General features: G+C 40.7%; 1 protein-coding gene across 2 annotated transcripts in view; it reads right to left on the bottom strand.

Moving 5' to 3' along the window:
- Positions 1–16,621, bottom strand: part of LOC127432965 (SH2 domain-containing protein 3C-like) — an 80,664-nt gene extending 64,043 nt beyond the window's left edge. Inside the window, exons 1-2 of one of the 2 annotated variants that reach the window (XM_051684513.1) lie at positions 16,453–16,621; positions 8,479–9,220 (exon numbers count right to left, since the gene is read on the bottom strand). In XM_051684513.1, the coding sequence (XP_051540473.1) occupies positions 8,479–9,220; positions 16,453–16,564 (854 nt within the window). In that variant the 5' untranslated portion in view covers positions 16,565–16,621. Of the gene's footprint in view, positions 1–3,421; positions 3,594–8,478; positions 9,221–16,452 lie in introns of those variants that run through there. The other variant, XM_051684514.1, reaches the window with a different exon arrangement.
- Positions 16,622–23,811: the final 7,190 nt, after the last annotated feature.

Genomic DNA, 23,811 nt, shown 5'->3' with positions numbered 1-23,811 from the left:
TTTATAAACTTATGTATGGGTGATTCTTTAACTTTGGGTCATTTTAGCACTGTGGATTTCTAGAGAGTAAAGTCTTGTTAAAACATTTTTATATGTTTACCAAATGTTTTAATCTGTCTACTAACAATTTCCAACAGTGTATGTACATGCATCACAGGAGATTTATATCATTTTTGTCATTTTAACCCACCAAAGTGTTATTTCCAGCACATCTCAATAAACGTAATAAAATTCTGTGGTGGAAATGACGCTGATGGAAATTACATATTTAATGTTTTTTTTTTTAAATATAATTGACCCTCCTTTGTCTTGCTAAGGCAAATTTCATTGCTAACATTTTATTTTTACTAAATACACACAATTAAATAATATTTTCACACTTTTTGCATAATTTAGCAAAATTGCTACTTGACTGGAAATGATGCCAAATAAAAATATTCTGCTCACAAGTGATATTTACCTTGATTTTTTTTTTTTTTTACTTCAAACATCACTTGTCTCATATTTCTCAAGATTATTTAAAGCATGCTCTTCACTGACACTTACACTCTTTCCAACTTGGTTAACAAGTACACTAACCTTTGGAAAACATTTTTTTTTTTATATAAATAATGATAATTAAATATATAAATTGTCTGGTGTGGTGAAAATGATGCTAAACAATGACGATAGTTTTAAAAATGTAATAATTTCTCTTTTATAATTGATGTTCATCATTTAATATTGAAAGTCTGGGTCTGTGACAAGTCTAAAACAGCTAAAGCTGCACATAAAAGGCACTGAAAAAGTAGCAAAATTAAAAAATGAAGGCCTAGTAAAAAGTTCCAATGTAACCATATAACAATAATAATAATAATAATAATAATAATAATAATAATAATAATAATTAAATCTGTTAGTTTTAGTAAAAATCAACCCCTGGGACATAAAATTTGCCAGAAGTTGCAGAAACACTGATGTTGAAAGGCATCTCAGCATAATGTTTTAAATTATGGAGAGAGTGAGAGCTGTGCTGAGATGGATTTCATCATTGGGTTACACTTCCTGTTTGACGTCACAAGATGCTTAGTAAAACTCAGAGAGGAACTTCACCTCCGGTTAACATTTACTTCTGTGTTCATGTTCCTCTTTTTCACACACCACATCAATGGCCAGATCAGATGGGGACAAATCCAAAAATGAAGTACAAACACATGCATGTGAGCACATTAACATTCTGAGCATTTATATATATAATATGACTTAATTAAAAAGAAAGGATAAAATCATTCTCTCTCTTTTGTTCCCATTAAATCTTTCTTTCTGGACCAATGAATTCACTGAAAAGAGGAAGGCAGCATCAGATGGATAAAACAGTAGAGAAGGGGAGTAACGTAAGATAAATGTCAATGCCGCATCACTCAGCATTCAGATCTCACCAAAAACTGAGATATGAAATGCTCATCTCTGTTTGTGAGACATTTATGCATTTGGGGGAGCCTCTGAAAGTTTGACAATTCAGCATTGTGTGAAGATTTTTTTATTTAATTTTTTAATTAATGTAAGTTCAGGTTATCACAATTATATTGGCAAGTTGTCACATTTTTATATGTTGCAATTTTAAACAATGTATTATTTTTTGTTGGACAAAACAGTGGTTTGATTATTTTTATACAACCTTTTCCATTTTTGCTGTTTCAAGATTTATTTTATGTTTCATTATTAATGAAGGTTCCTATTATCAAAAGTGTGTTTAATGAACTGTATATTTGCCACACCCAAACCCCCCCCCCCCCCCACCCCCACCCCCGGTCAATAATGGTGGAAATGTAAATGTTTTGTAGTCAAGACTTCAATGTATGTGTCTACCATTTTCTCCTGTAATTACTATAGAAAACATTTGGGTGAAAAACATTTAAAAATTTTAAGTAAATATACAGTACACTGCAGAAAAATGCTTTCGGTGTTTTTAACCACCAGATAATTCATATGTAATAGGTTATAAATGTAATGGAGAACAAATACATTACATAGAGAATCTGAAATTAAAAAATATACTTGGTTCATCTTTGAACAGTGTCTGAATACTTTAACTCAAGTTGTTCTCATGTTTTTAATGCTGATATGAGGCTCTTTCCTGAAGCGGTTAAATACTTAACCACATGAGAGCATATGACCCTCATGCACAAAGTGTTGAAAAACACCCTGAGCAGAAAAGCTTACACAAAAATTATATAAACATATTAACAATAAGATGAAAAGAAGAGTGTAAACGGCAATTAAATTAATCCATGGCATCTATTAAATAGATGGCCTTTAGAGCATAATCAGTTCTGAGTTAATAAATATTCATTAATTGGTTTAAATAGAGTTTAATAATGTGTGTTTAAAAAGCAAAGGCAGAAAGAGTACTTTACAATGGAGAGGAGAGTATGTCAAGAGGTTTGGTAAGCAAGCACTGAAGAAGTAATGGTTGCTATTGCCTAAAAGCAGACCAGAGATAAATATAGACATGCAAAAATGTGACACTGTGTCCTCAGACAGTGAATACAAAAGCAGGAAGACACTGTTTTCCTGACAAAATTTTGCTTGCATCCTCCAGATGTGCTGTCTACTCTCCCATCATTTTCCTTCTTCAATCTTATTTAGAGATCATGTTTGCAAACAACAAACAATTAGTAATGAGCTCTTACCAAGTGCAATCTAATTATTAATAGAACCAAGCAAACAATGCTCATGCATATAGTCACCTACAATGTGGTTTATGTTATGTTTAAAAATGTCTATTTTAAATAAAAAGAATGCAGTGTAGTTATTTAGGCCAATACATAATCTTAAATGAAAATGTAATCTCTGATAATGCTGCAACATGTAAGAACCTTACTAGAGGTTGTTTTACAGTTTTCATGTGCAGGGATTCATAATTAGGATCTGATTCTTGACATGTCTGTAGAGTGCAAAAGCTCTTTTCAGCCCATTGATTTATTGGGCCAAGGCCATCTATTCACCACACTTATGGCTTACGTCACTGGCATTACTCCAAAAAATCAAAGTGATTTTATTCTCTGTATTTATTTCTTTTTATCTCTTCAACACATTCCCCAACTCCTTCCTCTCACTCACACACACAAAAACACTGTTCAAATGATTTTTCTGAATGTCCCAGTTACTGAACACATTTACCAGAAACTGTGACATCACGTTTCATATTGACATCCCTAACAAATACTCAACATGGTAATCAACAAAATTCTACAATAAAACTGTACACTCTTGGCATTAGCCAACTAAGACATAAAAAAAAAAAGAAATTAAACAAATGAACAGAAAGTTTGAGGGCATACTTTAATTTACCATGTTTTTATAATAGTCAAATTAACTATGGTATTTTAGCTGAATTTCTGACACTCGCGACACACCATAATGACAATAATAAACTCACCTCAGACATGTTCGCAGCTTCATAATCCAGCAACACAATTTCCATCTGATAAGACCAACAAAAGTTGAGCTGTTTTTGAAGAATATCCAGAGATAAAATTGCGCTTCTATTTAAAGTCTAAACCTGAAAATCGAATTTTCTTATCCACATGCCATGTCAAGGGTGTGTAGATTCCCATTGGGAAGCAGACAGAAGAGAACCTTGGTTGCCTGAAAGAAGACACAAGACACTGCGTCAGAAGCTGACACTGTGGGAGCACCTCCCAGGGGTGGTGACCTTAAAATCCTATACCAGCATGCCAATTTGATTGGCTGGTGACACTTGGTGCTCTGCCAATGCTGACACCATTGTGGGCATATAAGGCAGAGACCAGTGCCACACCATCAGGATTTTACAACTGAAGGGTCCCATAAGAGTGAAAAATTAGTAGCTGCGGCAAAGCTACGCAGCATCTCGTTCCCTCCTTTCAAGGAACCAAGGTGACAAGAGTAACCTAAACGTACCCTTTCAAGAAGGTAACTTTGACGCTGCGTCACAAGCTGACGCTATGGGAGTTGTATACCATAACGACATAGCACTGATGTGCAAAGTCCATGCGTTGCTGTAACCACCCTTTCATATTGAAAAATAGGAAGGAAAGTGGGGAACAATAAACCAACAGCTCAATGTCATGACAGAGACACTAGCCATCTTAGGTAGTGGTCCAGTGTTTTAACACATCTACTCAGTTAGCAAGAAAGAGGGGAGCAGAGCAGTTGCCTGACTAATGACTTTTGTACAATGACACTAGCCAACAGGGTTCACTGCGAACACATGAGTATCAAGATGCTACCTTCACCCTTCACGGTTGCCGTTCTTCTCAAAGGATGCCGTGGCATCTACGGCCATCCGCAGTACCCCTGCTGTGGCTCCAGTGCAAACTTTGCGGGCTTCCCGCTCTCCATCTACAGTGTTTTTGCCCGTGGAATATGCCAGTGAAGTTCTCCATCCCTCTGTTAGCACAGATGGGCTGATGTCACTTGGCATTTCCCCAGATATTATATAGTGTCTATCATGGCATGGAAGGCGGGGCATGGTTCAGCAGATCTGTTACGCATTCTCTCCAAGGAACAGAGAAGGCGAAGGTGCCATTCTCACTAAGAATATATGCCGAACTCTCCAAAACGTGGCGTGCGCCCTACTCAGCTCCCACGCACGTTTCAGGAGTGAATGCCTCCATCGCAGGCATTTTGCAGATCTTTCAGGCAAAATCCTGGAGGACATGAACGAATGGAATCCCGACCACACGCTCTTCAAAGACTTGACCACGTGTAAGCGTCGCGGCCAGGCTTGCGCCACGGTGGGGAAAAACCTCCGGGCTAGCCGGAGCGCTCCTGACTATGTCAGATCGGCAAAAAAGGAAACCAGAGTTATAAACTATTGTTTGCCCCGGCCTAGAAGAAGGCTCAGTTTATGTCTCTTCTCCCTGCAATCACTGCCGGAAGAGAGTTAAAATGATGTGTTCTTGCAAACATAAAAATGAGAGTATGCATCTTGAAGCTGTTGCCCAGAGATGCAGTTACATACTCAAAAAAGAGCTCTTTTTACTCCTCACTGGCCAGAAACCAGACTCTGTACCCTCTCTTGCTTCACGCAAATACTTTGAATATGTTACCAGGCATTTCAAGGTAGGAACTGTGATGTACGGTTACACAGTTCAATGCACGAGGCGGCCGCCTCGCTTTAACAGCATTGCGTCCTTCCCCACTGAGTGCAGGACATGCTTATACTGTGTTCAGAGGTGCTGCCGCCACACGGCTGAGCTCACTGCACATGAGACCCCTTCAATATGGGACGGTGCGAGAGTGCTATGGAATGCATGATGTCACAAAATGACTTCAGCATCTTCTAACAACACACCACAGTATTATTACCACAAACAAGCCCAACAGGTCTAAAATGGCATATAAAGTGCCTAAAATAACTTGCAGTATTTTTGGCTCCAAAATATTTCTGACCAGAACTCCAATATAAAGAAGTGTAATTCAAACAAACAACACGTCAGTGGTGGCATATATAAAATACACAAGAAAGGAGGTTGGTGGCATCCAATGTTGAATTTGACACACCATCTTCCCTTGTGGTGTCATAACACCTTAAATCGGTCCGGCCAGTTCAAATTTTCTCAGACGACTGACTTGTGGAGCTGACATGCTCTCGCATCAAGGCATTTGCCTATAAATCAGGCTCTGCTGGGTTCAGATGCCTTAACTTACTAATGACAAAATGGAAATATGCGTTTCCTCATTATAAATCTGCCTAAATTAGGCTACATTCCTAAGGTTTTATCCACCCCCTTCAGAGCACAGGTAATAACCTTACAGGCTTTCTCTCCCCTCATGTTCCACTCAGCAGTAGTGAGTAATGTGTATAGCTGCAGTTGGAAAGAAGAGGGGGGGGGAAGCGACTCCCCGACCACCTGGAGTGGTAGGGCCGCTGCCAGGGACGGAGGAGAGTCCCCACGGGACGCCGGGAACGCGGAGGGGCGTTCTGTCCGCTGGGGGTCGGATGTCTGACTCCGGTCCGCCCGGGGAGGAGCGGCTGCAGTCCGCCTGAGAGGGTGGAGTAGTGATTGAGGACCACGCGACGGCGCATCAGAGAACCAGTGAGTTTCTTTTTCTCTCTCTCCTCTCTCTCTCTCTGTCCCTCCGTGTTGGCCTTTCCCTCGCCATTTTGTGTTGTTGTTTTTTCCCCTCCTGTCTCCTCCCAGGTCGAGGAAGGCGGGGAGGACCCGCCGGCAGTCGGGGCATAAGGCACGCCCCCCGGAGAGGAAGGGTGGGGGGGATGTACGTCATGCCGGGGGCTCCCCGGCCTGAGGCAACGCCGGGAGGAGTGTAGAGCCGAGGAGGGCGAGGCCGGGCTGGAATGAGACACACCCGGTCCCCAATCAGCCTGATGGGGCGCGCGAGGGATAAAGGCGGCCGGGGACGACAGTTCGAGAGAGAGAGAATTGCAGACAGCTGTACTGTGTGTTTTTGGTTGTGTATTTTGGTTGTGTTTTTTGGTTAATAAATTATTATTTAAGTTGTCAAGCCGGTTCTCGCCTCCTCCTTTCCACTGAACCCCCTTACACACACCAACAAGAAATTAAAATTATGGCTAAATCAAGCAGGTGACAGCTGTGAAGACAATGTTTTAAACTTTAATGAAAAGAGAGAAGCCTCACCACTATGTAATATCCAAAGTTATATCCATATCCAATATCCATAGTTAAATGTATTGCTGATTCTCATAGTTAATCACTTCAAAGTAATAATTGTAAAAATATTAAGTTATAAATTGTTTGTGAGAAATTGTCATTAGCACACGAGAAATTGACACAAAGAATTCAACTACAGTCTAGGGCCTCAGTCCCAGGGGAAATTTTTTTTTTACTATTTTTGAATGCTCTCATGTATGAAAATCATGAAAATGTTCATTTCTCAGCCTTCATTGCATAAGAACAAACGTCAAGCGTGACATCAGTCCAGATGTTCATGTATAATGAAACAGAACCGGTGTCACTAAGGAACAGAGATCAAATTTCACTCTATCACAAAACCACACTTTCACGGTATGACGCGGACATGGAGACAAGTCTTGTTGTGACAGTGTTGGTTCCTGAATTATCTGTGAAGAGTTCCTTGAAATTTATCCTGCTTTCTCAAACTATGAACTTTGCAATCCCACTGACAATCATTTTTCTCCTGATATTTATGATAATTACATTTGTGATATTTGAATTTGCAAGGGAAAACTGGAGAAAAGTGTTCCCAACTCAGAATTTAAAAAAGAGGCAATTTCACAATTGTGACTTTATTTACAGAAATTGCGACTTTAATACTCATTATTGCAAGTTTATATCTCACAATTACAGGAAATTAAGTCACAATTGTGAGATAAAAAAAAAAAAAATCTTTATTCTGTTATATAATTTAACAGGATCCGTCGTTCATATTGATTAGTTGATTAAACTAGAATAAAAAGTACAGTAAAAATAAAGGTTGTTCAATGGTTCTTTGCAGCAAGGTTACACAAATTTTTTAGCTGTATAGGGTTCCTGAGTTGACTGTATGTTCCTTTGGAGATTACTAAACTTCATGTTACATTATAGGTTCTTCAGATCAGTGTATTGGTTTCTGGGTTCTTTAAAGGAATATTCCGGGTTCAGTACAAGTTATGCTCAGTCGACAGCATTGTCTGGCATAATGTTGATTACCACAAAACTTAATTTTGACTTGCCCCTCCTTTTCTTTAAAAAAAGCAAAAATCTGGGATACAGTGAAGCGCTTACAATGGAAGTGAATGGGGCCAATTTTTGAAATTTTTGAATACTCACTTTTTCAAAATTATAGCCACAAGACATAAACATATGCATGTGAACATGATTTTAGTGTGATAAAATCACTTTCTAACTTTTCTGTGTAAAGTTATAGCCAATTTTACAACTTCGTTGCCAAGACGATGTAATGTCAACAAACCCTAAAATCCTAAAAATGACTTTAAAGATTACAATTTAAAAAACTTTACAGCTCAAATAATACGAGTTTTAACAGAATAATTGATGTAAGTGCTTTTATAAAATTATGTTTCAAATTTCTGCCTTTAAACCCTCAAAAAATTTCCCCATTCACTTCCACTGTAAGTGCCTCACTGTTACCCAGATTTTTGCACTTTTTAAAGAAAAGGATGAGTCAAAATGTATTTGTGTGGTAATCAACATTATGCCACAAATGCAGGTGATTGAGCTTAATTTGTATTGCACCTGGAGTATTCCTTTAAGGTACCAATACATAGAATCTTTTCTAAAAAACTACAGAACAAAAAGAATAAGATCTTTGTGGAACTTAAAATTACTGTTTTTTTTTTTTTTTTTTTTTTTCTTGATGAATATCCTGTTTCACTTGAAAATGCATCATATTACTATAAAATAGGTTGCGATTTGTGTTTCATTAACAGTGTACTTGGGTATAAAACAAACATTGCTGAAGATCAGCCATTTATCAAAGAATGAGTCAAGAAATTGATCGGATTCCTACCTGTTGGGTTCCTTCTCCTCTTTATTGTCTTGCTTACAGCCTGATCCCATATTAGCCTCTTGCTCTTTCTTCTGCTCTGCGTAACTGCCAATCTTTAGAGGCAAATTAATCAAGTTACTGTCCGAATGGAGCTCCTCAGCACCTTTCATGGAAGTGTCTCCTTTGTGTCTCTTCATGGGCAGCACTGGCTGAACCTTTGACCCTTTGGTCAGACTTAGATTTGGTGGCAAAACATCTGAAGATTGTACACATGGAGCTGGCTGATTAACATGTAGCATAGAGTCAAGTACAGGCTCCTTATCTGCAGTTCCTTGCTCTGTTGTGCATCCATCCAGAGTTGGTGGAGGAGGAAGATCACGATTCTGAATGTCTCTTGTCTGCATAGCTGGCTTGTCCTCCATGATGGGCTTTTCCAAGGCTTCCAAGCCCTTCCCAGAAAGCACACTTAGAAGAGGTGAATCAACTACATAGTCCTGTGAAGGTCTCAAGCTCTGGCTCCGACCCAGATTGGTCTTGTCCTTGGACTTGTTCTTCTTTAAACTTCTGTCCTTCTTCTTGTGACGTGGCATAGTGCCCATGTGGGTGTACATTTCACTGGAGCTGGCATAGCTTGGGCTCCGTGGATGCATGCCCATGTCGTCAGTCGATATCTCTTTAACTGACAGCATGTCAGAAGGTCCTTCGTCCTTTTGGGCATCTGATTTTCGTCTGAGGTTGGTGAGACTACCAAACCACTTAATGCCTGAGAAATAAGAAAACATATTGTTTGTGACTCAGCGCAGTCTTCAGTCTAAACCCTTTAACAACCAATAAATAGCTTATAGCACTAACTGTTCATCCAATGTGGCTAAAGATGCATCACTGAGTTTCTGTCGTTCCAAAAGTTCCTTTAACATGAGAACCCAACATGCAGCCTTTAAAGTAAATATTTGAGCCCTGACCTTGTCTGGGGGGAAATTCATTGGTCCCTTACGTCCCCAAAAACACTTAGCTAAACTCAAAACATTTCAGTTTCTCATAAGTGAAGCCAAAATATATCATTCTTTCAGCTGACAGTGATTTAGAAAGGCTACAAAGCTATGATACTGATGAACGGGGGAGGAAATTAAGATATAAAAAAGCTATGTCATACTTTTAAATGTTTCTGGTATGATTTGCATTGTCAGGGCCTGTATTTTATCATTGTCATTGTTGGAATGTCTATCCTTTCATCTTAATATTTTTAGCTCTAGCGGGACCACCAATGTCTAAACCCTTTCTGTTTTGATTCTTGTCAAGTTGTCTGGTATTATGGTCCAGACTGCTCCTGAGAATATTCAGTCATGGACTTGAAATAGCACATGGGACTTTAAAAGTTGATGTAATTCTGATTGTATTTCTGGGTATTCTGATTATAAGACAGCAGAAAAAGACAGCTAATCATAATAATAACAAATAATAGAAGGACAAACATGCAATAATGCATTTAAAAATGATAATAAAAGGTACTAAATGTTTAAAATCATTAAAGGGATAGTTCACCCAAAAATTCTAATTCTCTCATCATTTTCTCATCCTCATGTCACCCCAGATGTATACAACTTTCTTCTGCTGAACACAAACGAAGATTTTCAAAAGAATATTTCAGCTCTGTAGGTCCATACAATGCATGTTAATGGATACCAAAAATGTAAAGCTCCAAAAAGCAAATAAAGGCAGCATTCATGTCCAGTGGTTTAATCCATGTCTTCTGAAGCGATATGATAGGTATGGGTAAGAAACAGATCAATATTTATCTATGAGACTATGAATCTACACTTTCACCAGCCCTCCTTTCACCAGCCCTCCAAGTCTGCATACCCTTGGAGAACTGGTAATATACAGGTGCATCTCAATAAATTAGAATGTTGTGGAAAAGTTCATTTATTTCAGTAATTCAACTCAAATTGTGAAACTCGTGTATTAAATAAATTCAATGCACACAGACTGAAGTAGTTTAAGTCTTTGGTTTTTTTAACTGTGATGATTTTGGCTCACATTTAACAAAAACCCACCAATACACTATCTCAAAAAATTAGAATATGGTGACATGCCAATCAGCTAATCAACTCAAAACACCTGCAAAGGTTTCCTGAGCCTTCAAAATGGTCTCTCAGTTTGGTTCACTAGGCTACACAATCATGGGGAAGACTGCTGATCTGACAGTTGTCCAGAAGACAATCATTGACACCCTTCACAAGGAGGGTAAGCCACAAACATTCATTGCCAAAGAAGCTGGCTGTTCACAGAGTGCTGTATCCAAGCATGTTAACAGAAAGTTGAGTGGAAGGAAAAAGTGTGGAAGAAAAAGATGCACAACCAACCGAGAGAATCGCAGCCTTATGATTGTCAAGCAAAATCGATTCAAGAATTTGGGTGAACTTCACAAGGAATGGACTGAGGCTGGGGTCAAGGCATCAAGAGCCACCACACACAGACATGTCAAGGAATTTGGCTACAGTTGTCATATTCCTCTTGTCAAGCCACTCCTGAACCACAGACAACGTCAGAGGCGTCTTACCTGGGCTAAGGAGAAGAAGAACTGGACTGTTGCCCAGTGTTCCAAAGTCCTCTTTTCAGATGAGAGCAAGTTTTGTATTTCATTTGGAAACCAAGGTCCTAGAGTCTGGAGGAAGGGTGGAGAAGCTCATAGCCCAAGTTGCTTGAAGTCCAGTGTTAAGTTTCCACAGTCTGTGATGATTTGAGGTGCAATGTCATCTGCTGGTGTTGGTCCATTGTGTTTTTTGAAAACCAAATTCACTGCACCCGTTTACCAAGAAATTTTGGAGCACTTTAGGCTTCCTTCTGCTGACCAGCTTTTTAAAGATGCTGATTTCATTTTCCAGCAGGATTTGGCACCTGCCCACACTGCCAAAAGCACCAAAAGTTGGTTAAATGACCATGGTGTTGGTGTGCTTGACTGGCCAGCAAACTCACCAGACCTGAAGCCCATAGAGAATCTATGGGGTATTGTCAAGAGGAAAATGAGAAACAAGAGACCAAAAAATGCAGATGAGCTGAAGGCCACTGTCAAAGAAACCTGGGCTTCCATACCACCTCAGCAGTGCCACAAACTGATCACCTCCATGCCACGCCGAATTGAGGCAGTAATTAAAGCAAAAGGAGCCCCTACCAAGTATTGAGTACATATACAGTAAATGAACATACTTTCCAGAAGGCCAACAATTCACTAAAAATGTTTTTTTTATTGGTCTTATGATGTATTCTAATTTTTTGAGATAGTGAATTGGTGGGTTTTTGTTAAATGTGTAGGGCTTTATTGGTTGTTTAGATCAGTGTTACTATCAGAAATAATTAATAATTATTTCTGTAGTTATAAATCAATGTTTAAATTAATTAATTGTATCTAACACATTAAAACCTCATATGGGACTCCAGTAAATGTAGTGTGCTACGTTTAGGAGCGGGTTTGGTTATTAGCAATAATTAATAATTATCAAAGATAATTATTCATTATAAAAATCAATAGAACATTGATGAGAATCAATGTTAGTTTTTTTTAATCCTTTAAAATCAACACTTATCAAAGATAATCGTTAATTGTTAACATCGATGAAACATTAAAATTAACACTAGCTTATTGATCATTCAAATTCAATCAAAGATAATTATCAATTATCAAAAATCAATAGAATATTAATAAGGATTAACATTGACGGGGCACCACCCTGAAATCAGGGACTAATAATCGAATATTAAAACAGTCTCAATATTAGATTGTTTTCTTAGGAAAATCAACATCCGAAGAATATTGATTTTCGGGAAAAAAAAACAATGAATGAAGGTTTGAATCCGAGCACTGACATCCCGTCAGCATGACACAGACGTATGCAAAACAAACCAAAACACTTCTCTCTGTAATATAAACAAAGTTTATTTATGCAGTAATATCAATTAATAATTAATACAATTTATGCAGTCAATAAACTTCCGACTTACAACTACAAACTAAACAGTGATATGATTAGATATGGAAATAAAATAATCCTATAACACATAAGGTGTGTGTGTGACAGTGTGTGTGTGTGTGTGTGTGTGTGTGTGTGTGTCAGTGTGGTTAGTGAGAGAGAGAGAGAGAGAGAGAGAGATGGTTAAATGACAGCCCGAAAGCTGATTTCGCGATAGCTGGAGATAAAGCAGCCGTGTTCATCACTCAGAGACGCGGTTTTACGAGCGGGGCTCGTAAAAGTCCCTTGTTATTTGACTCTTTAATGGATGAACTCAGTTGCTGTCTCACCCGCGATGGCGAAAATGCACAACAGTCCAATTTGGTTGGACCACAATACAGCAAAACAAATTCGTGATAATTAATACCCTGAGTATTAATAATTAGCGGACATGGCGGTCCGTAAACTGTACAAGCAAAAACCTTGAAACACAAGAATAACACACTATAATATTCTATCTCTGCCCAGACGTAAAACTCTTACTTGAATCGCATGAGGACACAGGTAGAATGTGTTTTCCTCCGTCCTTTAACTTTGACCCGGTTCCTTGAGGCTCGGGTGATGACGGGGGCCGTTTCCTCACGCTGTCAGCGGCCGGTACGGCTGTTGATTCTCGGCGGGCTGGCGGAGAACTCAGAAATATCGACTTGATTGAAGATGGAAGAGAAATCTTTAATCTCTTCACTTCTGTAGGCCAACGGATGAAGATGCGAATTGCTCGGCGGTCTCCTTCGGATCCGTTAGAGTGTTTGGTTGAACACAGAGTAATCTCAACTCGTCCAGCGAGATGGAGATTGTATGGCCACAGTTTCAAGTCGGAAGTTACTTCCTTAAGCCACGAGGTTGCACCGGAGAGCAGCAAAAAGCTACGTCCGTATTCAGTGAACGAAGTCGCTGGAAGCAACTCTGGAAGCATTTCAGAATTATTTGAAGTCCTGATGATGTCATGTTTGAGGGACGTTCTGTGGTGTGCCTCATCCAATAGGAGTTGAGAGCTCGATCCTTTAGAGGGCAAGGCTTCATGGATCTGTAGTCTGTTTTGGACTCCCTTTGTTTGATTTTGGCGTGATTTTTATCAGTAAAATTTACGACTAAGAAGGTGGGGGCTTGAGGAATGTTTTTATGACTGTTAGGCCTGCCTTTGTCTTCTATCTGAATACATGAGGCCCAACAAATGTGAGCCAAAATCATCACAATTAAAAGAACCAAAGACTTAAACTACTTCAGTCTGTGTGCATTGAGTTTATTTAATACACGAGTTTCACAATTTGAGTTGAATTACTGAAATAAATGAACTTTTCCACGACATTCTAATTTATTGAGATGCACCTGTATGTACCATTTTTAAAGAAAACATGAGTGAGCAGGCAAAACACATTTTTCTTTTATTTCTTATGGGATTCATATACAACTGTAGGTTATATCAGAATGGCACAATCATAAAACAAATCATGGCAACAAAGAAAAAAAATGAAATGACCCCTGTTCAAAAGTCTGCATACACTTAGTTCTTAATACTGTGTATTGCCCCCTTTAGCATCAATAGAATGATAATTATCTTTGATTGAATTTGAATGATCAATAAGCACAGTGTGCAGTCTTTTGTAATAGTTGTCTATGAGGCCCCAAATTCTTGCAGGTGGTATAGCTGCCCATTCGTCTTGGCAAAATGCCTCCAGGTCATACAAAGTCTTTGGTCGTCTTGCATGAACTGCACATTTGAGATCTCCCCAGAGTGGCTCGATGATATTAAGGTCAGGAGACTGTGATGGCCACTACAGAACCTTCACCTTTTTCTGCTCTAACCACTGGAGGGTCAACTTGGCCTTGTGCTTAGGGTCATTGTCATGCTGGAAAGTCCAAAAGCTTCCCATGCGCAGCTTTCGTGCAGAAGAATGCAAATTGTCTGCCAGTATTTTCTGATAACATGCTGCATTCATCTTGCCATCAATTTTCACAAGATTCCCTGTGCCTTTAGAGCTCACACACCCCCAAAACATCAGTGAGCCACCACCATGCTTCACAGTGGGGATGGTATTCTTTCACTATAGGCCTTGTTGACCCCTCTCCAAACATAGCGCTTATGGTTGTGACCATAAAGCTCTATTTTGGTCTTGTCACTCCAAATTACAGTGTGCCAGAAGCTGTGAGGCGTGTCAAGGTGTTGTCAGGCATATTGTAACCAGGCTTTTTTGTGGCATTGGCGCAGTAAAGGCTTCTTTCTGGCAACTCGACCATGCAGCTAATTTTTGTTCAAGTATCGTCGTATTGTGCTCCTTGAAACAACCACACCATCTTTTTCCAGAGCAGCCTGTATTTCTCCTGAGGTTACCTGTGGGTTTTTCTTTGTATCCCGAACAATTCTTCTGGCAGTTGTAGCTGAAATCTTTCTTGGTCTACCTGACCTTGGCTTGGTATCAAGAGATCCCCGGATTTTCCACTTCTTAAATCATACAATTCATACAACAGTACTGACTGGCATTTTCAAGGCTTTGGATATCTTTTTATATCCTTTTCCATCTTTATAAAGTTCCATTACCTTGTTACGCAGGTCTTTTGACAGTTCTTTTGTGCTCCCCATGGCTCAGTATCTAGCCTGCTCAGTGCATCCACATGAGAGCTAACAAACTCATTGACTATTTATACACAGACACTAATTGCAATTTAAAAAGCCACAGGTGTGGTAAATTAACCTTTAATTGCCATTTAAACCTGCGTGTGTCACCTTGTGTGTCTGTAACAAGACCAAACATTCAAGGGTATGTCAACTTTTGATCAGGGCCATTTGGGTGATATCTGTTATCATTATGATTTAAAAAGGAGCCAAACAACTATGTGATAATAAATGGCTTCATATGATCACTATCCTTAAATAAAAGCCGTCAATTCTAAAATTTCACAATTTTTGCCAGGGTATGCAAACTTTTGAGCACAACTGTACATGAATTTATTTGAAGGATGTTCTCCTTCTGTGGTTTCACAATGATAAACATAAGAACTTAGTGTGTGTGGTTTATTCCACAAACATTCTGTGGTAAAACTTGTGACTTTTAAGGCTTTATGAGGTTTTCATGACCATGTTTGCTTTTAAATGTATTTGCTCTCATAGTATTACACATTCAGTTGTAGTTTATCCAAACACAACTATATAAAAATTGCCCTTATTTGACCTTATAATACACAGCTTTATCTGATGTAAACTAGACTTTTATTTTAGAGTTTTTTTTATATCTTTTGGTCGATGTTCAATTCAGCTCATTGTGATCTAGTCTAAAGTACATTAATTTGCTTTGCACTGCTGAATCCCCAAGTGTTATTATGGCCTACCCATATCCCATCACTGTTTTCAGAATTGTATGATTCTGGATTTTACTCTAGCTCAAGGTATGTGGGCTAATACAACAACAACAAAAACAAAAAAATTTTTTTTTTTTTAACAATTAAATACACTAACCTTCATAGGAAAGCAACATTAGCCTTTTAAGGCCACAATGAAAATCAATACTGTCAACATTGCTGTTTTTATAAATCCTCTGTAGCTTCAAATAGAACAATGGAATTTTATTTACAGGAAGAGTTCACTGTTCCTCACACAAAGCTATCAGATGACTTCAGAAGACTTGGGATATAGCACACGAATCATATAGACCACTTGTATGACACTTTTGTTGTGCTTTTTGTTTTTGTCATTTTGGAGCTTGACAGTCCTAGTCCCCATTCACTTTCATTATATGGTTAAAGTGGCTAGAATATTCTTCAACAATTCACCTTTTGTGTTCCACCAAGCAAACAAAGGCATACAGATTTGGAACTACATGAGGGATAGTAAATAATAACAGAATTTTCTTTTTAAGAGAACTATTCTTTTAAATAGTCTTGCTTAACCGATCACAGACCTTACCCAAAATTAGAAACCTCATGGCAAAGCAATAGCACCCTCAGTGATAACTCCCTGCCATGATGGAAGTCCTCAATCAAATGTACTCACTCAGTTTGCGTTTGATCATGGTCCTGACTCTGTCCGACAGGATGTGGATGGTCTTTTCCAGAATGCAGATCGACAGTTTTACCACGGCAGTCTCTTTAAGGTGTGTTTGCATGTGTGTGTGTCGATACAAGTGTGTACTTCCGCTGCAAAAAGTTGATGCTCTTTTAGAAGTAACAGTGAACGAATACTTCCTGTGGTTGCTGGGCGTATGCATGTGCTTAATCTTGAAAGTAAGCAATACCACTTTTACTCAATAATAGCACTAGATGTGCAAAAAAGTTTCAAGGGTCACTCTGTCAAAGGTGACACCACCGGATTTTGTCTTGGCACATGCATACAAATAAATGTGCTGTATGTCAGTGAACACACTGCAAAAACATCCTTAAAACAAGATGCATTTACTTGAGATGCAAAATGACAATATATTAAGTCATGGACTAATAATAAATCAGGGACTAATAACCAAATAGTAAAACAGTCTCAATATTAGATTGTTTTCTTAGGAAAATCGACATCCGAAGAATATCGATTTTCGGGAAAAAAAAACAATGAATGAAGGTTTGAATCCGAGCACTGACATCCCATCAGCATGACACAGGCGTATGCAAACAAACCAAAACACTTCTCTTTGTAATATAAACAAAGTTTATTTATGCAGTAATATCAATTAATAATTAATACAATTTATGCAGTCAATAAACTTCCGACTTACAACTACAAACTAAACAGTGATATGATTAGATATGGAAATAAAATAATCCTATAACACATAAGGTGTGTGTGTGACAGTGTGTGTGTGTGTGTGTGTGTGTCAGTGTGGTTAGTGAGAGAGAGAGAGAGAGAGAGAGAGAGAGAGAGAGAGAGAAGTGACAGCCCTAAAGCCGATTTCGCGATAGTTGGAGAGAAAGCAGCTCTCAGTTTGTCACTCAGAGACGCGGTTTTACGAGCGGGGCTCGTAAAAGTCCAGCGTTATTTGACTCTTTAATGGATGAACTCAGTTGCTGTCTCACCCGCGATGGCGAAATTGCACAACAATCCAATTTGGTTGGACCACAATACAGCAAAACAAATTTGTGATAATTAATACCCTGAGTATTAATAATGAGCGGACATGGCGGTCTGTAAACTGTACAAGCAAAAACCTTGAAACACAAGAATAACACACTATAAATTCTATCTCTGCCCAGACGTAAACCTCTTACTTGAATCGCATGAGGACACAGGTAGAATGTGATTTCCTCCGTCCTTTAACTCTGACCCGGTTCCTTGAGGCTCAGGTGATGACGGGAGGCCGTTTCCTCGCTCTGTCGGCGGGTGGTACGGCTGTTGATTCTCGGCGGGCTGGCGGAGAACTCAGAAATGTCAACTAGATTGAAGATGGAAGAGAAATCTTTAATCTCTTCACTTCTGTAGGCAAACGGATGAAGATGTGAATTGCTCGGCGGTCTCCTTCGGATCCGTTAGAGTGTTTGGTTGAACACAGAGTAATCTCAACTCATCCAGCGAGATGGAGATTATATGGCCACAGTTTCAAGTCGGACGTTACTTCCTTGTGCCACGAAGAGCTGCGTCCACACGCTGCAAACAAAGTTGCTGGAAGCAACTCAGGAAAACATTTCAGAGGTATTTCAACTCCTGATGATGTCATGTTTGAGGGACATTCTGTTGTGTGCCTCATCCAATAGGAGTTGAGAGTTCGGTCCTTTAGTGAGCAGGGCTTCATGGATTTGTAGTCTGTTTTGGACTCCCTTTGTTTGATTTTGGCGCGATTTTTATCAGTAAGATTTACGATTTGGAATGTGGGGGCTTGAGTTAGTTTTTTTTACGACTGTGTTAGGCCTGCCTTTGTCTTCTATCTGAATACATGAGGCCCAACAGTGGCCTAGAAGAAATAGTGCAGATTTTAAGTATGTCTTCTTCATTTTATCTCATAACTTTGTATTAATATTTCAAAATCCTAAAACGTAATTTTTTCTATTTTATTTTTTTTTAAATAAAAAACATAAAAAAAGAAAGAAAAATCACAGCTTTTAATGTGGACTCAGACTTTTGGACCCAACTGTATATTTTTTAACCCTATAAAGCCTGACATATGAAATAATAGTCAGAAAGTTCTACATTTTGGAAATGTAGCTGTTTTTTTATTTGTTTTTTTTTAACTATAGACAAGAAATTTTGAAAATGTAAAAAAAAATGTTGTGTGTGTGTGTCATATTTGATACATCAGGATATATAGATCATTATCCTCCTGAGACCCAACAATTCACTTTTTGTATAGGACTTTTGTTAAGTTTATCTTAGCCCATACATGCCACAGGATAAATCTAGAGTTGTCTTAAGAGGACTCACTGTGTTTTTCAGACATACCAAATGTTTGGGAGTTCCTCAACTTCCTCTCCTTGGTCTGTATAAAAATGTATGACGTTACAATTCAGCACATCAGATACAATAATAATAATAATAATAATAAACAACAACAATTATTATCAAATGCTTTTTTATGCACCAAAAACCATTGTGGTGGTTAAAAAGCCAATTTGTAAAACCTTTTATTGTTGTGTCTGAGGAGATTATAGTAAGAAGACATCATGATAACTTATAATGTAAAAACAATGAGATCTTTATAATCTCATCAGAAGATAATTTCAGACCCAACCCATGTCCTCCACCCAGAGTACCAGCTCCTACCCCAAGGCAGATGCTTTAGAGTCCCCAAGTGCAGACTGAATGGTTTTAAGTTCCCTATCTGTCACTCATTCGACATTGTATTCGATGTAGTGACACTAGGGGTCAAACTTGGGAGCCCCAAACACCTCTGATATTTGAGAAAAGGCCAATAAGAATTGGCGAGTGGAATTTGCATGCCACTCCCCTGGACATACGGGTAGTAAAGGAGACAGCTTGCATCCACTCATTCAGATTTGTTCTTCGGAGCCGTTCAGTGTAGAGCCTCCCACTGGCGTTCCATTCACCTCTAAAAGTGTACAAGCTGCTGGATATATGGTGCATTTACAGCGGGTTCTCTCTCCTCGCACAGATAAGTGCAGAGAACGCCCCTGGGCGCTTCAGCAGCCACACTAAAAAAAGAGTATATTTTCTCTAAAAGAGTGAGCACTGACGCAGAGCGTCTTTTTAAAGACGCCTTTCCATCTAGCACTGGGGGCGATTTGATGGCTTTAATGGGAACATTTCCGCCGGGTGAATCCCCACGGACCTCCCATTCCCCAGCACGCTCGTTTCCACTGGTCGAGTTCATGGATGAGTCAGGCGGCTCACCCTAGCGTGGGCTTAATGTCTCATTCGGGGCTTGCGATGAGGATGTGGTATCGATCACAGCATCAGAGGGTGCGCCCAGTCAGAGGCCGACATGGCACTGACGGCCATGCTTGCCCATGGAACCCTCCACCCTGCCCTGAGCATTCGCGGCTGGACGATTGGTTCCTGGGCTCAGAGCGCTGCACACAGCAGGCTCTGCCCCAGTTCCCGTCCAGGGCCTGTAAGTTCACTTCGTCCTTGACGGCCAAGGTTTACAGTGCTGCTGGACACACCACCTCCGCCTTGCATGCCATGGCCATCATGCAGGTCCACCAGGCCAAGGCTCTGAAAGGGTAGTCCTGACCACGAGGGTAGTCCTGACCCGGGATTAATGCAGGAGCTGCGCCAGGAGACCGACTTCGCCCTGCAGGCGACGAAGGTCACGGCACTAGCTCTCGGGCAGGTGATGTCCCAATCTCTCAAGGTGGCCTGTTCGGCGACACTGCCGAGGACTTTGCCTCCGCCTTCGCACACTCAGTGGCAACACACACATAACCACGATCAGGCGTATGTGATGCGCTACGGGGACACCCAGCCTCCTCTCCCGTTGCAGACCGGTCCTATGGTGGGTACGCAGAGCGAGGTAAGTGCTCTAACATTTCACTCAGCACAGCCACGAGTTCGGGATGTGAGGCCTCTCAACGTGGCAGTTCCTGCTCCGCCCTGCCACGAGGCCTCCATCCGCAGGTTTGTCAAAGGTGATTGTCTCCTTGGTACCCTTTGCTAGGTGTTTGGAGGTGTGGTTAGCACTCTGCAACTCATCGTGCTGGCTGGCCGGATGGCGTCCGGTTTACCTATGTAGTAGACAAGGACACCGCTGTTCTGCTTGCAGAAATCACAGCTTGTCCCTCCAGCCGAGATGAAGAAGGGTTCCTACAGCCCCTACTTCATTGTACCAAAGAAAGGTGGTGGGTTGCGACCAATTTTAGACCTGCGAGCTTTGAGTCGGGACCTGTACAAGCTCCCGTTCAAAATGCTGATGCAGAAGCGCATTCTGTTATGCGTCCGGCATCAAGAATGGTTCACAGCAGTAGACCTGAAGGACACGTACTTTCATGTCTCGTTTCTGCCTCGACACACACCGTTCCTGCCGGTTTGCCTTTGGGGGTCAGGCATACCTGTACAAGGTCCTCTCCTTTGGTCTGTCCCTGTCACCTCACGTCTTTTTGAAAGTCAGAAAGGCAGCTAAGGGAAGTGGGTGTCCGCATCCTCAATTATCTCGATGATTGGCTGATTCTAGCTTACTCTCGAGATTTATTGTGTGCACACAGGGACCTGGTGTTCGGACACCTCAGCCGTTTGGGGCTTTGGGTCAACTGGGAAAAGAGCAAGCTCGCCCCGGTGCTGAGCATCTCATTTCTCGTGAGTTGGACTCAGTCACTATGACAGTGTGCCTCAAGAGCGAGCGCGCTCAGTCAGTGCTGAATTGCCTGAAGTCATTTGGGGGATGTACAGCAGTGAAACAATTTCAGAGGCTCCTGGGGCATATGGCGTCCTCAACGGCGGTTACACACTGGCTTCAGACTCGAGTACCGAGATGGACATGGCGCAGCGGTACGCATTGCATGGCGATCTGTCGCTGCACGTTCAGCCCTTGGACAGACCTTGCATTTCTACGAGCAGGGGTTCCCCTAGAACAAGCGTCCAGGCATGTCGTTGTCACAACAGATGCATCCAAGTCAGGCTGGGGTGCCGTTTGCAAAGGGCACGCAGCCTCAGGCTCCTGGACAGGACCTCGACTGTGTTGGCATATCAACTGCCTCAAGTTGCTGGCGGTATTGCTGGCTCTGCGGAGGTTTTGGCCGTTGATCCCGGGCAAGTATGTGTTAGTCCAGATGGACAACACAGCGACAGTAGCATATATAAATCGCCAAGGCGGTTTATGCTCACTTCGCATGTCGCAACTCACCTGCCATCTCCTCCTTCGGAGTCAGCAGAGACTGAAGTTGTTGCAGGCCACTCACATCCCAGGCGAACCCAATCACACGGCGGACGCACTGTCACGACAGGTGACGCTCTGAGGAGAGTGGAGACTCCACTCCCAGGTGGTTCAGCTGATTTGGAGTCGATTCGTGAAGTGCAGGTAGACCTGTTTGCTTCCCAGGAATCCTCCCACTGCCCACTATGGTACTCCCTGGCCGAGATCCTGCTCGGCACGGACACGTTGGCACGCAGCTGGCCCCGGGGGCCTGCGCAAATATGCATTTCCCCCAGTGAGCCTGCTTGCACAGATTCAGTGTTATATTTTAGCATCTTCAAAGTAGTGTAAAAAAGTATGTACTCTTTTTTATATTATTTTTTTGTAATTAACATTTTTTATTAAATCTTATAATAACAAGAAACACACACACACACACAAACACACACACACACACACACACATATATATATATATATATATACATATACACAACATTTAAACCCCACAACCCCCCCTCCCCAACCCCCAACCCCGCCTCCCTAAAAAACAATCCTGTGGTCACACATAAGTAAACATATACATACACATACACACACACATATATATATATATATATATATATATATATATATATATATATATATATATATATATACTATACACATAATAATCATACTCACTTAAAAACTATACTACAATACTCTCTCCACACCCCACCCGAGAGCCACCCCCAAAATTCCAAATACCTGCCCCATTTCCGGACAAACAAATCTAAATCACCCCGTCTTCCCAATGACACCTCCTCATAAGCCGCTAACCTCCCCATCTCTGTGCACCACTCCGGATATGGGGGTGCACCAGCTGACCTCCAACCCCTCAAAATAACCTGCCTGGTGATCATCACACAGGTCAGAACCCAGTTCTCAATATGGGCATCCCCCACATCGATGACCGCCCCATCGCCCAGAACACAAAGTTTGGGGCAAAACGAAACCCGAGTACCCACCACGTTGCACACAAAATTCTGAACCTTCAACCAGAATTTCTGGATCTCGACACACCACTAAAAAACATGGGCCATGTCTGCATCCTCCGACTGGCATCTCCAGCAGGTGGGTGTGTCTTTAAGACCAAGCCTATACAGTCTAGAGGGGGTCCAATAAAATCCATGCAAAATTTTGAGTTGTATAAGACGCACCCATGCATCTCTAGATGCAAACTTAACGTTTTTAAGAATCTTAGCCCACACTCCTTCCTCCAATGCCAAGTTGAAATCTTTCTCCCATACTCTCTTGAGATAAGTTAAGGCTCCATCCCCCAGACTCTGAATTAACAGGGAGTAGTACTCTGATGCCTCATGACCTTTTCCAAAAGCTGCAATCACCTCTCCCAAAGCATCTGCCTCCTTAGGGGTGTGTGTGTGCTACTCCCAAAAATAGTACAAAGCAGGTGGCGCAGTTGTAAATACCTATAAAACTGAGGTCTGGGGATCCCAAAATGTTGGACCAAGTTTTCAAACGATCTCAACACTCCACTTTCATATAGGTCACCGAGTGTAGCAACCCCCCTCACAATCCACTCTGGCCAGCAGAAAGGGGACTTGCCAATACACAATCTTGGGTTCTGCCATATGCTCGAGGCAACATTTAAATAAGTGTCCAATTTAAACAATCTGGACACTTTAGTCCATACCGAGTGTAAATGCAAAATAACGGGGTGTAACTTAACTTTTCCGATTAGTTTGATAGAGATGCTTTGTAATGGCGAAATAGGGGCAAGAACTGCCTGTTCAATAACAAACCAGGGAGAGGCTCTCTCAGGTGGAAGCGACCAATGAGACAAATGTCTGAGACTGAACGCATAGTAATAAAACAAAATCTTGGGTAGGCCTAGTCCACTGTTGTCTATCGGCCTATGTAACTTATTAAAATGCAATCTGGGACATTTACCATTCCAAATGAAGGACTTCGCTATGCTATCAAATCGCTTGAAATAAGAGAGGGGGACATCTACAGGGAGAGATTGTAGCAGGTAGTTAAATTTTGGAATACAATTCATTTTATTAACATTAACCTTCCCAATCATAGATAAATGTAATGAAGCCCACCTGCTCACATCGCTCA

Source organism: Myxocyprinus asiaticus, chromosome 42 (genome assembly GCF_019703515.2).
Source record: "Myxocyprinus asiaticus isolate MX2 ecotype Aquarium Trade chromosome 42, UBuf_Myxa_2, whole genome shotgun sequence".
In the NCBI taxonomy this organism is placed as follows: domain Eukaryota; kingdom Metazoa; phylum Chordata; class Actinopteri; order Cypriniformes; family Catostomidae; genus Myxocyprinus; species Myxocyprinus asiaticus.
This window is presented reverse-complemented; position numbering and strand designations above follow the sequence as displayed.